Source organism: Molossus molossus, unplaced genomic scaffold (assembly GCF_014108415.1).
Source record: "Molossus molossus isolate mMolMol1 unplaced genomic scaffold, mMolMol1.p scaffold_m16_p_1, whole genome shotgun sequence".
Lineage (NCBI taxonomy): Eukaryota > Metazoa > Chordata > Mammalia > Chiroptera > Molossidae > Molossus > Molossus molossus.
The window spans coordinates 5,077,803-5,093,839 of NW_023425344.1; the positions used below are offsets into that span (position 1 = coordinate 5,077,803).

The window sequence follows — 16,037 nt, forward strand, 5'->3', positions numbered from 1 at the left end:
TGTCTCTGGAATTAAATGGCATCACTTGGCTTGTGGATTAGCTGTGTCACAGTTACCCTGTAGACTGTTTTTAATGATTATTTTAAAAGCACATACATAGTCCAGTTTTCTAAGCAGCTTTGAACAAGGGCAGCATAAATGGTTTCTAGTGTTTTACTTACCCAAAGTATACTTCCTCTTTCAGGAGATAATGTTAACTGGTACGTTGTTCCCAGGTTGCAAGTTTGTCATATTTTCATAAATGTAGTGCAAAGTCTATAGTAGAGATGCTGAAAGGAAAAAAAAACCAACTTTTTAAGTAAATACTCATCCTCTTTCCCACTTGAGTTTTGTCATATGAGTTCTTTTGCTATTTCGTTTACTAAAATTTTAATTGGACCTTTATAGTAAAGCAACTTAGTTTTATTAGGAAACGTGAAATTAGATTCATGAACTATTCAGACTGCAGTCTTGAAAGAAATGGCATTTCGTCTGCAGTATGAATGTTGTTGAGACTAGGTTCGCTTGTAGTTTAAAACATGCCGGATCCAGGAATGCTCTGCATTAAATGAGTTTATATTTTGAGAGCAAAATGGGAAATAAAACTACTTTCCCTGTTTTTTTTTAAGAGACAAGAAAATTAAGTTGAATGCAGATATTGAAAGTGCTGTAAGCTGAATGTTTGAGTAACGAAAGTAAACACTGATTATTGCAAATGTACATTTGGACCAACTTACTTTTATCTTTCAAGCGAAACATTTCCCACAGTTTTTGTGGGTTTTTATTTAAGTTTGGAGAACTTTGGAAGTTTGTGTGAAAGTATAAATAAGTTTTGGAAAGTCGTGATTAGAGTTTGATAATAAACATGCAAGAGCAAATTGGGAGACTCTATTAAAGTCAGATGTAACATTTAATAATGTTTTCTCCAAAACTCATTTCCAGAGAGAAGAATGGTGATTTATGTGGATCTGAAACAAAGACTTGGGCTGTACTGAAAATAAGGGTTATATATGAATTCCTCACACGGGTGTTTGCTTTTCTAAAAGAACCTTAGTGATTGTCACAGGAGTCCCCAAAATGCCCCTTTCCAATTATGGGCATAGAATTACATATGTATTTATAGATCCCATTTGAAAAACAAAATACATACTTAGTTGCCAGGAAATTTTAAACTTTTTTTTTTTTTTTTTTTTTTTAAATAAAATAAGCATTCCATTTTAGCACATAGGGGAAATTCTTAATTTTGCAAGGAGGGAAAAATTTTGGTTCAGTTATTGAAATATACCACAATATTGAGTATAAATAAAAATAAAATTTAAGAACCTTAATCCAAAATTTCTTTTAAATTTCATTGTTATAACATTAACCTCACAGTTGCAAATTGGCATTTTATTTTTAGTTGCTTATACCTCAGTTCCTGGGGAGATTTGTCCATTTCTTACTGTAATGATACTGTAAATGTAGAAAGATATTTATCAGTTGTTACATATAGGCACTTTTGAAATAGTAATTGTGCCAACATTTGATCAGATACTGACTAATAAATACTATAGAGTTTCAAAGGAGTTATTGAACATTGTCAAATTTGAATTTTCTTTATTCTATATGCTACTGTGTTGTCCCTTAAAATTTGTGTGTTTAGGGGGACAGTCAGTGTTACATTTTGATGACACTTTTATTGATTACAAATTGATAAGTGCTTTTAACTGAAATGTGTTGCTGTGATAAGAATGGAAATTTTTGTGTGACATGTTTTAAAGGCTTTATCTAATGATCTGAAAATCTGTTAAAAGGGATTTAAATTGTATATGCTGGTTTAACTTTTAAAGCTTTAAAAATGAGTTCTGAATATAAAATTCAAATATAGGAAGTAAATATTTGTGTCTTAGTAAAGCTATTTCTTAAAAGTAGGATAAAAAGATACACTTTGATTCTCAAAATCAAGATCTGTAATATATAGCTCAGAATCTATTATTTTTCTGGTTATTTTTACACACAGATTTTCCTCTGGCAAGTGTTATAATTAACAACTAATTATTTTAACATTATCTTGAACACTTAACTAAGAATCAGTTTTTATCAGACTAGTCTGTCCCCATTTTATAAAACTTAGCAATTTGCTACAGTTTCTTTAAATCTTAGAAACAACTAAATTTTATTTTCATTTGTTTTTCAAGCAGAGAGGATGTTAGAATTTTTTGTAACTTATTTCTTGGAATATTTTCTGCCTTTTTCTTTTTTGGCATGTGTACGGAAGTACTTTAAGTTTCATGCCCTATTTACTCCAGAGAACACCATAATGAGGGAAAGGAATTTAAGTTTTTGGAGGACAGGGAATGATGAAACAAGGCCCTGGATTTTGCTTGGAGTTTCACCGTTTGTGTTATTGGTCGAGGCCGCGTGCTCTCATTTTATTCCCATCCACTCCCGGAAAGAGGACGGTGGAGGCGAGGGAGGCTCTGTGTCCTGTTACCAGCCTCTTCCTCGGCGCTTCATGAGAAAGTGCACATCGATGCCTTTGCTTTTGTTTTTACTAACAGAGAAAAAAGATATTTTAATAGAACAAAGCACTTAAACTTTGAGGGTTCAAATGTTATCTCACAGCGTTTTCTGTTGAATGTAAATTATTGGCATCTATCAAGTATGGAAGTTGAATGTATGTCTCCCTTTGTACCACCCGCAGTTGATTTCACTCTTCTCTTTGCTGATGTGAAGCAGGAACTGGACAAGGTAACCGTTTTGATGATGAGATTAGAGGTAGCCAGGCTGACTGTCTCCTGGCTGTTAGAGACCCTTATAAGCTCAGGGCTGCCCCCGCCCCTTGTTTAGATATTACTTGCTCTTTGGAGTTTCAGATTACAGGAGCAATTGATCTGCATGACCTATCTTAAGAACTTTAACTTTGCAGTGGAAACTTAAACCAAATGTATATCCTCAAGAGACAAATCATCTTAAAACCAGGCTGTTGTCATTTTGATGTACTGTACTGTACTGAGGAACGATGTGGTGGAGAGCACCACCTAGTGGAGGGAACTGCACTTGCTGAGGTAGGAGGGGATTGAGAGAACTAGTCTGTGTTGACTGACTCTTGGTCCTTGGTTTGCAATGGTGAGGTTTTCTTTTGTCCCAGGTCATAGTTTCTGCCCAGAGCTAGGATCCTAGAAGAATGAGACTGGGAGCAGTTGTGATATGTCAGTTTTATTTGTGATCTTCTCACTTCTGTAGGTGTATGTGTTGGTCCTTGCCATCTTCACAAACATCTTCTCCTTATAGATGATCTTATAATTTAAATAAAAACATCATTTTTTAAAAATGTCAGTAAGGCAGCCTTTAGTCTTTGGGGACTTCATGTTATTTAGTGTATATGTGTAGCCTTAGTGTTAGTAGTAAGAGACTACCTTTGGGTAGAACCTGTTTGTTGCCACAAACTTTTTTTTTTTTTTTTTGCATTTATCTTCAGATAGAACGGGAGGGAGAAAGGGAGAGAGAGAGAGAGAGAGAGACATCAATATGAGAGAGAGACATCGAGTGGCTGCCACCCACTCGACCCCAACTGGGGCCAGGTACAAACTACAACCAAGGTACGTGCCCTTAGCGGGAACTGAACCCAGGACTCTGGTCCGCAGGCCGACGCCCTAACCGCTGAGTCAAACTGGCCAGGGCTGTTGCCACAAACTATATGTACTGTATTGCTAAGCTGTCATGAGAGGAGAGTTTGCTGCTAAGTATTAACTGTGGATCATAACTTGTTGGCTTCTTGTTATAGAGAGGGTGTCTTTTATGTGAACTGAAATATTTGCAAAAATGGTATGATAAAACTCCATATTTTAAAAAACACTTTAATACATCATAATCACCTGTTTTATGTATAGCTCTTCCTTAATGTTTATTTTATAATGACCAGTTCTTGATAAAATGCATCACTCCTTCAAGGACATTTGTTGAGCCGGAACCTTGCTGGGCTTTGGGAATCTAAAATGAACATGATCTAGTTCCTTCTGGACATGCAGTTTTTAAGTCTTAATTCTTCACCACAAAGAGAGTGAACACATTCCTGGGATGTGGCATGTACTATGGTGGAGTGTAAGTTGTGTTTATTTGCTTAGTATTTTCTGCCACAGATTGGAAGAATTTAGAAGACACTTGGCAAATGCTTTTGGAGAAGCTGATGAATAAAATGGAGGGCTTTGTTTCAGTGCGTTTGGTGTGTGGGAAGTTAGTGGGAGGCTGCGCGATAGCTCCTCTTTGGTCCTGAGCCTAAGCTTTAGCTCGAAGGGCCCAGGCTCGGAGCACAGAGTGAGGGGAAGAGCCCGGGCTCTGGAGTCTGCTCTGGAGTCTGCTCTGGAGCACGCACCTTGGTGTTTCAACTTGCTAGCTATATGACCTTGGGCACGTTACTTAATGGCTCTGTGCCTCCGTTTCCTCAACTGTTTTCTCACTTGTTATGAGAATAAATGAGACCATCTCTCTGATGCCTGACTCCCAGTAAACACTAACTATTGATGCGGATGAGGATGGTTGTCATCCGCCCCTCCCCTTCTGCAGTGTTGTAAGACAGGTGTGAGTGGTTGCCACTGCGCACCCCGTCTCCCCGCAGCCCTGTCGGCCCTCTGCCCAGCTCTAGTGGGACTCGGTAGTGTCCCTGTGCACACAGACTCCCCGGACGGATGGCTGGCAGCGCTCTCTGATGCCTACCTGCGAGTGCTTCTTCACACGCCTGGCGCTCACAGAGAGCGTGCCCTCTGTGTGTCTGCTCACTGACCATGTCTGTGACCCGAGGTTCCTGCCCGGAGCTCCACAGAACCCAGAGCCTCTGAAGCTCAGAACGGCAGGCAGAGGGCTTGTACCTGTGGGAACACTCGTTTCCTCAAGGGAAGAGGTCGGGTGCACAGCTTTGTCAGGGTTTAAAGGCCTCTGTGCCGGCAGAAAGGTCACATGTACGTCATGTTCATGATTCTTTTGAGTCCACTCGAGGTTAGAAATAGAACTCCTTCCTAGAAAAAGAAACTCAGATTTGAATTTTACACTATTTGTTTTGCACACTATATACATAATTTTGAGGATATAGTTGAGTTTTTAGTTTGAGGGATTCAAATATAAATGGAATGTTTTTTCCTCTTTCTCCTCTTGTCAAAGTTCTAAAGAATCGTAAGAGCAAGAAGTTAGGAGCATAGGCTCTGAAGTAGAACCCCTGATGAGTTCAGCTCTACCACTTCTAGTGAGGCCACAAACCAGTGGTTGAGCCTCCCCACTCGTAAGGGGGAGTAGTAACGGTACTTGGCTCATAGGGTCATGATGACAGGCATGGAGTAATCCGCGCAGAACCCTCATTGCCGCTTTTGGCATGTTGTGAATGCCGTGTGAATGTGCTGGTCTCATTTGTGTTGCACATTTACCTAACGACATTTATATGTGCGAGTTAGCTGCCTGTTATAGCTTGTCTTTTATTGTCTAGTGCACCGACACCTTATTGACATGTGGACAGTTATAAATATTTCTAATTTTTATGACCAGACTCACTAAGGTTCTACACCTGAATTGTCCTAAGTCAGAAAAACCTTAAGCAATGAGGCTCCCAGGTACATGGATCCTTAGACTCATGCTTGGAACTTTGGAAAACATAAAAGGAGTGACTAGATACCAGCACGGTTTGGTCAAAAGTCAAAAGACCCTTTTGTGTAACCATTGCTACGCAGGTGAGGGATGGCGGCCCAGAACAGTGACTGGGGTCCTGGGACTGGTTTGGTTTCCTAGGGCTGCTGCTGCCTGTGATTCGAGCATCTAAGAGTATGCATTTTCACCCCCTCATGGCTCCTAAACTCAAACCTTCCCCTTCCTCTGTGCACCATGGAAGAAACAGCGTCTTCCCAGCTCTGGGGGGAGTGAGCAGCTTTCAGACGAGTGCACATTGCAATCCAGAGTGGCCCTGTAAGCGGCTTGAGATGGCCTGTGTTTTTGCCTCTGCACCCAAGTCAAGATTAACACAAGGCCCTGCTGTGGAGGTGGCCAGGGTACAGCAGGGCCGCAGAGCACTTGTTCACATTCAGTTCTTTTTAGGAGCTGGTTGTGTCCAAGTTGCTTTCGAGCTGCCCCCGCATCGTGGCATTGAGCCTACCTCAGGTTGCCTCTGCCACTCCTCACTTTGTCCTTCACCTGCCTTTGCCTCTGGCCTTGGTGCATGCGGGGGCCACCCATTACCACTGAGACTGACAGTTCAAGCTGCACTCTGCAGCCAGACTCTTGGGGCCAAATTGTGCTATGTCACTGACTTGCTGTGCAACCTTGGGCAGCATGTTCCATCTCTCTCTGGGCCTTCGTTTCCTCCTTTTATAGGAGGATAATGACAGCACCTACCTCATAAGGTTGTTGTGAGGGTTAAGTTAGTTAAACATATGCAAAGCTCATAGAATAGTGCCTGGCATATAGTAAGTACTCAATAAATGTTAGCAACTGGTATTACCACCACCTGTCCTCCTGTTATTCTGGATTTGTGCCAAATTTAGTTTCTTTTATTCTTCTGACTCGACGGCTTTCCCACTCTCCTCAGAGCTATGGTCTGTGAGTGACCTTCCAGGCCAAGGTCCCTTCACTGTCCCTTCCATCTGCTGCCCCATGGCCGTGCACAGTCCAGGCTGACCTTGCCTCACGGGTGAAGCCTGAGCAGTCATGCAAAGGAAGCAGAAGAGCCCTGGCCGGTTTGGTCAGTGATTAGAGCGTCAGCCAAGGGCACGGACCTCGGTTGTGGTGCAGTCCCCAGCCCTGCGGGAGGCAACCAGTTGATGTGTCCCTCTCACATCGATGTTTCTCTCTCTCCCTCCCTCCCACTCTGTATGAAGATAAATAGAAAACTATCCTCGGGTGAGAATTTTAGAAAAATAGCAGACTGGTTGAGCACCTACTGTGTTCCAGACATTTGTAGACATTGTTTCCAGAAGTTTATGCATCAGAGGTTGAGGCTCAGAGGAGTTAAATGACCTGCACAAGGCCGCATGACTAGTTAGTGACAGGGCTGGGAATCTGAACCCAGGTCTGTATGACTGTGTGGTCCATGCTTGAAGTACTAAGACTGGGAAGACTGCAACACACATGTACCCTCCACACACACAGACTGCATACTCAGTCTGCACCGTCTATACACACTCTGCACACACTCTGCACACACACTGCACATGCAATCTGCACACATTACACAGTCTATAGGCACTGCACATGCAGTACCTACACACGTAGTCTGCACATGCAGACTCTGCACATGTAGTCTCTGCACACTCTTGACACACTGCACACACAGTCTCTGCACTCAGCCTCCAGACCAGACCAGGTTTGATTGGCAGTGAGAAGCCATGTCAGATCCTCAGGTTGGAAATTCCTCTTCATTTGTCTTCCTCTCTTCCTCTTCATTACCTTCTTCTTTTGTTTCTTTTCTTTATTGATTTGAGAGAGAGGAAGGGAGAAGGAGAGAGAGAGAGAGAAACATCGATGAGAGAGAACATTGATTGGCTGCCTCTTGCACGCCCCCTCACTGGGGATTTGGCCCACAACCTGGGCATGTGCTCTGACCGGGAATCGAACTGGTGACCTCCTGGTGCAGGGGTCCTTGCTCAACCACCGAGCCACACCAGCCAGGCCATTACCTTCTTTCTTAATGTGCCTGGCCCGCACTGAGTCTTGTCACAGGAACAAACAAAAGCAGTGAGGACTAACCAGTGTAAGTTTGGGAAGCACAGCCATGCCCCAGCCTCACTCTGCTTTCGATCGGGTTGCTAGGCAGACCGGTGAGGGGGAGGTCTGGTTTCATAAGGCAGTTAGCAAAGTCTCTCCACGATACTTCTGTGGAGAAAACTTGTTTTTTAAATGGACTGAGTGTTTGGGTTATTAGGACATATGTGACTCGTTGAGGTGGTTGTCCACAGGGAGGGTTCTGTAACTGCGCTTCCTTTTCAGCCCTGTGTTTACCCTGTTCTTTAGTGGATGATTTTTAGTTTCAGATGTCTTTAATGGCAGAACGATGAGGGAGTGTGGAGGGGTGGGGTGGAAATGAACATAGTGAACACATAGTTTATTAGCAGCAGTTGAAGAAATGCATTTAGTTGATGTTAAGTCCCTTCGACTCAGTGGCAGGCAAGTGAGCGTGCTCGGCGGTGACATCACTGCGAGCCCGGAGGCTGGGGCCAGGGAGGCGCGGTCCTGCTCCCCCCTGAGTGCCTGCTGGCGCGCAGGACAGGGCGTCCATCCTCAGACTGTTTGGTTCTTGAGTCCCATGAGTTGCTCTATTCAGAGGAGAATAGAGAACTCTTGAGGGGGTTGAGGACGTGCAGGTTGGCGAAGAGAGAAGATTCAGAGGTGGGGACACAGTACCTGATCTTGACACCCAGGAAGAAAGAGCTCTGGATTGTTTGAGTGGACCTCTGACATGGAAGAGGTGGGGCCCCTCCATGTGGACAAAGCAGGTAAGTGTCTTCTGGGCCACCAGTCTTCAGACTCCAGGGCTGAGATCCTGCTGCAGACTCTGCGTGTCACGTCGCAGGAGCCAGGAGTGGCCGAGCTTGGAAGGGGGCTCCCCAGACGCAGCCTGTGGAGCAGGAGGGAGGAACCGAGATGTTTGATTAGAGTGTGCGCGTGCCACAGTGCGCTGTGAAGAGAGTGGGAGTGTGATGGGCTTTGCTGTTTCTTGAGGTGGGAAGGGTCCTGGACCTGTTGAAAAATGGAAGTTGCTTTGAGCTTCATGCATCATTAAGCTCTGAAAGGTGCAACTCAAATTTTAAAAGTAAGTCATGAGCCCGACCGGTGTGGCTCAGTGGTGGAGCATTGACCCTGCACCAAAAGGTCGCCGATTCGATTCCCGGTCAGGGCACATGCCCTGGTTGTGGGCCTCATCCCCAGTGGGGGGCATGCAGGAGGCGGCCAGTTAATGTTCTGTCTCATCGATGTTTCTATCTCTCTCTTCCTCTCTCTCTAAAATTAATAAAAGAAAAAAAAATTTTTTAAGTAAGTTGTGGCTCTTTCATTATGTCATCAACACTGAGAATGTAAAATTTTACTTCTTTTAAATTTCTAAATTGCTTAAAAGAGGATGGGGCTTAATAGTAGGAAGGAGCAAACTTTTCAGGTTGTTAGAAAGTTAGTTGCTAATATCAAAACTTAGACCACCGAGTTCATCCTGACCAGTGTTAACGTCCTGGTCCCTTCTGTTTAGCCATCCTTGTCCGTAGTCAGGACTCTGAAACTAGCATAGAAGAAAGAGGCTAGAAAAACCAGCCTCCCTCTTTCTGCTCACTTTCTCTCTCCAGAGCACGCGCTGAACTCTGGACACGCAGTTCAGTAGGGTTGACATTGGTTCTCACAGGTTGCTTAGCTACCAATTAGATTTTCTTTTTTTATCCTCACCTGAGGACATTTTTGCATTTATCTTCAGGTAGACTGGGAGAGAGGGAGGACGAGAGAGAGAAACATCGATGTGAGAGAGACACATTGACTGGTTTTCACCCACATGACCCCAACTGGGGCTAAGGACAAACCACAACCGAGGTACGTGCCCTTAGCGGGAACCGAACCCGGGGCTCTCTGGTCTGCGGGCTGACGCTCTAACTGAGCCAAACCTGCCAGGGCCTAATTAGTTTTTCTTAGACCAGGATTGCCTTATGTCTTTTTTTCTAATGAGGTTTCCAGACTAATGGGATAGAACACTTGATATATTCAGTTCACATATATATAACACTTTATGCCCATACCCATATAATGTATTTGACATGTATACATTCAACTAGTGCACACAGCATGCTTCAAGGAACGCTTTATGCAGAGAAAGTGGGACGTGAACCCAGAATGCCAGAATGTAAAACCCTGGGCCCAGCACATTGGAGTAGAAGTTTGGCTGATGAGAAGGAAACCCTTCCAGACAGAGGAATGGAGGCCAGAGTGCCGGGGAGCGGAGGTCGGGGCGCCGGGGAGCGGAGGCCGGAGCGCAGAGGAGCGGAGGCCGGGGCGCCGGGGAGCGGAGGCCAGAGCGCAGAGGAGCGGAGGCCGGGGCGCAGAGGAGCGGAGGCCGGGGCGCCGGGGAGCGGAGGCCAGAGCGCAGAGGAGCGGAGGCCAGAGCGCAGAGGAGCGGAGGCCAGAGCGCAGAGGAGCGGAGGCCAGAGCGCAGAGGAGCGGAGGCCGGGGCGCCGGGGAGCGGAGGCCGGGGCGCAGAGGAGCAGAGGCCGAGGTGCCGGGGAGCGGAGGCCGGGGTGCAGAGGAGCAGAGGCCGAGGTGCCGGGGAGCGGAGGCCGGGGTGCAGAGGCAGAAGGCGGCGGTTTGATGAGGGCAAGGCTCTGGGGCGTGTGGGAGGGCGCGGACGAGAAGCCGTCGGTGCCAGCTCCTTTGGCAGGCGTGTAGCTAGTTGAGTGGACAGCCCCAGCTGACCAGTCTGACTTGTGGGGTGAGACAGTGGGGAGGAAGAGTATAAAGTGAGAGATTTCTTACTTGGGGGATAGGGACAAGAGGGTTGAGAGGAAGTGGGCGGGTAATTAGGGCTTCAGGACATGTTGTTTTTGAGGCCCCAGTGGACCTACAGGGGACAGTGGGATCCGCTCTGGACCACGAGGGCGAGGCAGGGGCTGGGTGTACATTTTCTGTGGATGGTCAATAAAGCGATGCTTGGGAATGAGTGGGTGAGGCAGGAAGGTGTGAGGCTGAAATTCAGTTTCAGAGGTCAGGGAAGGCAGAGGAGTCAGGGAATGAAGGTGAAGGAAAGTGTCAGGGGTTTGAGAACAGGACCTGGAGGGGGAGAGGTCCTGGGAGCCAAGAGAGGACAGCAGTTCAGGAGGGGCAGGGGGACAGTTTCGGAGCTTGTGTGAGGACTGGGAAGGAGTGGCCGGGCTCCTACTGTGACTGTCACCCTGCTGTGCCCTCACTGAAGGGCAAGGCATGCAGTAGGAACCCGGGAAGGAAGGGAGGCCCGTGGGCGGAACTGCTCACTGAACACTTGCTGGAGGGAAGAAAGGAGCAGGAGCAGTTCTCACGTGTGACCCCTGAACAGCCTCGCTGCTGGGACTTGAGCACCGGGGGTGTCTGTGGCCGCGCCAGGCTCTGTGGATACTAGTCGCTGGGGAGCGTCTCTAACACAGGGGCAGGACCCGACGGCCCCTGCTGTGACTTCAGCGGTCGCCACGCTTCAGAGGTGTGCTGGTTCTGAACTTTTACCTGGAGCTGGTACTGAAGCATTTTTCAGTTATGACGGAGGGACGTGGACTCGGGATTTAGTTAGGGGCCTCCCAATTAAACTTGGGAACGTGATCCTTGTGAAAAACCATTTTAGCTTATCAGTAGTTGGCAAACATTTATACAGCAGTGGTGGTTCTGGCTGTGCCTTTGGCTGCTCACTCGACTGAACAGCAAGCTGTGTCCACTGATGGAGTGAAAAAAATAATGATTTTGTGTTACAGGGAACTTTTTACAATATGCCAGAGGGACCTGCTGGAGTCTCTTTAATCTTGAACAATGGTTGTTTCTTGCAGAGGCAAATTATGCAAATCGGTACTTAGTGTTTCATAATCAGTCAGGTCTTTGTTGGAAGCGGAGTTAGTGCCAGGACCGAATTCCTCGCGTCCTGGGGGCGGGGGCTGGTGAATCCGACCTCTGCTGTGCTCAGCAAGGCCACGTGACTGCTTTGAACTCTGCAGCTGCAATGCCTTGTCCTTGGAGAAGAACCTGCCCTTTGTGCCAGGGTTTGTGTTCAACAGTTTATCTTCCTCTGGGTAATTTACGAAACATCCACGAAGGAGCAGACAGCAGGACTGTGCTGAGGGTGACACATTAAGTGAGCAAAGCTGGGCCCGCGCCCGGGTGACAGACGGCAGCCGTGCTCTGCGCTCCCTTTGTATCACACCTTCTCGGCTCATCCAAGTGCACGTGTGTGTTTTCAAATGGTGTCATTTCAGCTTCAGCCTGTGCACAATTAACTTTTAAGGGTCCTTTGATTCTAGATAAAAAACAAAGAACCAGAGAACTTGAAAAGCCTTAGGGGGAAAGGGTGATAATTTTGAGTCCCTGGAGCTATAATGCTTGTGCTGCCACCTGGTGGCGAGTGGAAACTATGCAGCGGGCTCACTGTGGAGTCCTTCTTCCCTACTTCTAATTCCTTCCCGCTGTCAGTTCCCGCGCGGCAGGAGGACCGGCGCCGAGCGCGGACACCTACTGAGGAACCACTTTGGGCTAGGCTTGTGAGCAGCCTAGGTCCCACTTCAGAACAGGGGGTGACATGCGAGAGGGTCCTTCGCCTGGCCTGGAGCTGGCAGGGGGACCTTCGGGAGGTGGGCCACCGCAGAGGCTTGCGGATGGGACGCAGTCGGAGGACAGCAGTGGGGCTGGGTGGGCTCTGTGTCTGGGAAGTGTGCAGGCACAGCGACATGGGGGCCTGAATCCTTGGGTCGGTTCACTTTAGGGAGGTATGTAAGATTTACCTTTTTGTTTTAAAAAGTTTTCTGCCTGATTGCAAAGATTGTACACGCTAATCACAGAAAAAAATTTGAAGTTCAAAGAGATATTAATAAAGCAGAGTCTTCAAATCTTGTCTCGCAGACAACCGTCAGTGTTCTGATGAGCAGCCTGTAAAGTCCTCGGCGTGCAAGCCGCTTGGGTCCGCAGTCCCTGTGTTTCAGGGAAGTGGATCACACGATATGTGCTTGGGCAGCCAAGGCTTCCCCGCTCACCAGTGTGCTTAGGGAAACCATCCCTGTCAGCAGCCCCTGCGTCCATGTCGGGCACAGTCACCATGGGACCAGAGCGCACAGGTACACATGTTGGGTGTTTTGTTTTCGTCTGGTCTTCCCTCATAAAGCCTTTCTGTTGAAGACAAGTCACGTGAGAGTCTTCCCTCGAATACCGCCACTGTAGGGCCACGCTGCTGCGGTTCATAATCAGCTTGCTTATGGTGGGCGGGCTGTGTGGGGAATTTCAGTGTCTTGATGATTTGGGGAATTAGCCTTACTAAAATATAGCCACTTAATGGTGAACTCAGCGTATCTTCAGGGAAGAGAGGGGCGAGTCGGACGAACAGCTGTAGGGTTAGAGCCGAGCTGAAAGGAGTGGGTTGGCTAGCAGCAGCCTCCGGAAGCAGCCGGCGTGTGCTGTCCCGTGGCTGTAGGCAGGCAGGCCTTTCACCTGAGCGGGTCGCCTCGGCGTGTGGACTCTGTCTCTAAGGGTGCTAAAGTCAGACCTCAGAGAACTGCCCAGCCCAGGCGGCGCAGCAGGGGCATCTTTGTGGGCAGACTTGTCTCCCATTTGTTTTGAGCCATTTATATGAAATGTGTTACCTCAGTGTCTTCTCATCTGTAAAATGGGATCATCGTGGACTGTACCGCATACGATTGTTTCAGGGAGTGAAGGAGATAATGGACATGGAGCATTTAGCTCGGTGCCCCCACATAGTATGCACTCAATAAGAGTTGCCTCTTAACTCAAGCTACTACTGTTTTTAAAAATAATTTTTGTAGCCCTCCCTTTGTAGTGAAGCCCAGGGATATTAAGTAACTTGCTCAAAATTTCAGTTGGCAAAGCTTAAGAGTTTAGGGGAGCTTATAAAAACACCCCTTTCTTCCCAGCCCAATTTTGGAACCATCTGAAAGAGAAATACAGGAGCCAGAACACAGAAAACCAAGTGGAGAACCCGGCTTTGGATTTGTGCCAGCGTGGGTGAGACGTGGCCCTGAAGAGACCCTCCGTGCTGGCCGGCTCCCGAGCACGCTGACCCTCCTCCAAACAGAGGCTTTCTCCCCTGCCTTCTGAGGAGAGGGAGCGGAGGCTGGGGAGGCCAGAAATACTCGCCCAGCCGCAGTCCCTGCACACGCAGCCTGAGGGCGGGGAGTCGGGTCCCCTTCGGCAGCAGGTGGCAAATGGAGATTAGAACTAAAGAACTCCAGCTCCCCGGATTCTCACCAGCTCCCTCTGCCTGCCCTGCTCTTCTGCCCACGGCCCATCCTGGAAGTTGCCTTCGTGGTACCGCTAACCCCCACTTTGCAGTGGCGGGTTGATGGGCACTCAGGTGAACTGGTCACCTGGCCAGCCCCCCCCCCCCCCCCCCGGTCTCCTCACGCACGCTCGCGGCCTTCTCTCAACACCCCTGTGGCCCCTTCAGTTCCGAGCCTCCGGTGCAGGAGTCACCTCAGCCGGGAACCCTCCCGCAGGTGTGCGCGTGTTCCCTGTCGCATGAGGGACTTTGATGTGGCCCCGTGCGTGGTGCCACTCAAAGCCTTTCCCTCAGATCTGTGTCCACCGCAGGCACACACACTTCATACTCGGTCTCACCCGAAACCCTGCTTCTGCTTCTCTGAGGAAAAACTCCAGACTCAAGCTAAATATTAGTAGTTTTATTAGTCTTTTGGTGGTATAATATAGAATAAGAAACTTAGCCTTTGAGTCATAGGCCCACCCACAGTCCATCCCAGTTCGACCACTACTAGCCTTGTGACCTTCTGTGGGCCTCAGTTTCCACGCTTATTCTATGGGAATGGGGGTGACCTCTAATTCATCCAGTTGTTATGGGGAGTAACTGACAGAGCGAATGGCGAGCAGTTTGTGCCGGGCACACACAGGGCTGGGGCTCAGCACGTGGCAGCCACCGCCGGGACAGTCCGAAGTGCAGTGGTTGTCGGTCCAGATACAGAGGACCGGGCAGCTGGACGCTGCTCACTGATGCTTTTCCCAGGGCGCAGGCAGCCGCTTGTGGTCACTGGGCTGGAAAACTGGTTGTGACCTCCCAACAATCTGTGCTTGAGTTTGTGGCTGACCCCGAGCCTGCCGGGCTCCCTCCGGGCCTCCCCCACGCGTCCCTGACCCCGAGCCTGCCGGGCTCCCTCCGGGCCTCACCCCACGCGTCCCTGACCCTGAGCCTGCTGGGCTCCCTCCAGGCCTCACCCCACGCGTCCCTGACCCTGAGCCTGCCGGGCTCCCTCCGGGCCTCACCCCACGCGTCCCTGACCCCGAGCCTGCCGGGCTCCCTCCGGGCCTCACCCCACGCGTCCCTGACCCCGAGCCTGCCGGGCTCCCTCCGGGCCTCACCCCACGCGTCCCTGACCCTGAGCCTGCCGGGCTCCCTCCGGGCCTCACCCCACGCGTCCCTGACCCTGAGCCTGCTGGGCTCCCTCCAGGCCTCACCCCACGCGTCCCTGACCCTGAGCCTGCCGGGCTCCCTCCAGGCCTCACCCCACGCGTCCCTGACCCTGAGCCTGCCGGGCTCCCTCCGGGCCTCACCCCACGCGTCCCTGACCCCGAGCCTGCCGGGCTCCCTCCGGGCCTCACCCCACGCGTCCCTGACCCTGAGCCTGCCGGGCTCCCTCCAGGCCTCACCCCACGCGTCCTTGACCCGGATCACGCTGGGCTCCATAGAGGCCTCACCCCACGCGTCCCTGACCCTGAGCCTGCCGGGCTCCCTCCAGGCCTCACCCCACGCGTCCTTGACCCGGATCACGCTGGGCTCCATAGAGGCCTCACCCCACGCGTCCCTGACCCTGAGCCTGCCGGGCTCCCTCCAGGCCTCACCCCACGCGTCCCTGACCCTGAGCCTGCCGGGCTCCCTCCGGGCCTCACCCCACGCGTCCCTGACCCCGAGCCTGCCGGGCTCCCTCCAGGCCTCACCCCACGCGTCCCTGACCCCGAGCCTGCCGGGCTCCCTCCAGGCCTCACCCCACGCGTCCTTGACCCGGATCACGCTGGGCTCCATAGAGGCCTCACCCCACGCGTCCCTGACCCTGAGCCTGCCGGGCTCCCTCCGGGCCTCACCCCACGCGTCCCTGACCCTGAGCCTGCCGGGCTCCCTCCGGGCCTCACCCCACGCGTCCCTGACCCCGAGCCTGCCGGGCTCCCTCCAGGCCTCACCCCACGCGTCCCTGACCCCGAGCCTGCCGGGCTCCCTCCAGGCCTCACCCCACGCGTCCTTGACCCGGATCACGCTGGGCTCCATAGAGGCCTCACCCCACGCGTCCCTGACCCTGAGCCTGCCGGGCTCCCTCCGGGCCTCACCCCACGCGTCCCTGACCCCGAGCCTGCCGGGCTCCCTCCGGGCCTCACCCCACGCGTCCCTG

At 50.0% G+C, this 16,037-nt stretch overlaps 1 protein-coding gene across 3 annotated transcripts in view; it reads left to right on the forward strand.

Moving 5' to 3' along the window:
• Positions 1–16,037, forward strand: part of STX18 (syntaxin 18) — a 118,853-nt gene that overhangs the window by 50,674 nt on the left and 52,142 nt on the right. Inside the window, exon 1 of one of the 3 annotated variants that reach the window (XM_036274255.1) lies at positions 2,608–2,709. The exons of the other annotated variants lie outside the window; for them this stretch is intronic. Within the exon in view, the coding sequence (XP_036130148.1) occupies positions 2,623–2,709 (87 nt within the window). The 5' untranslated portion in view covers positions 2,608–2,622. Of the gene's footprint in view, positions 1–2,607; positions 2,710–16,037 lie in introns of those variants that run through there. 3 annotated transcript variants of the gene reach the window in all.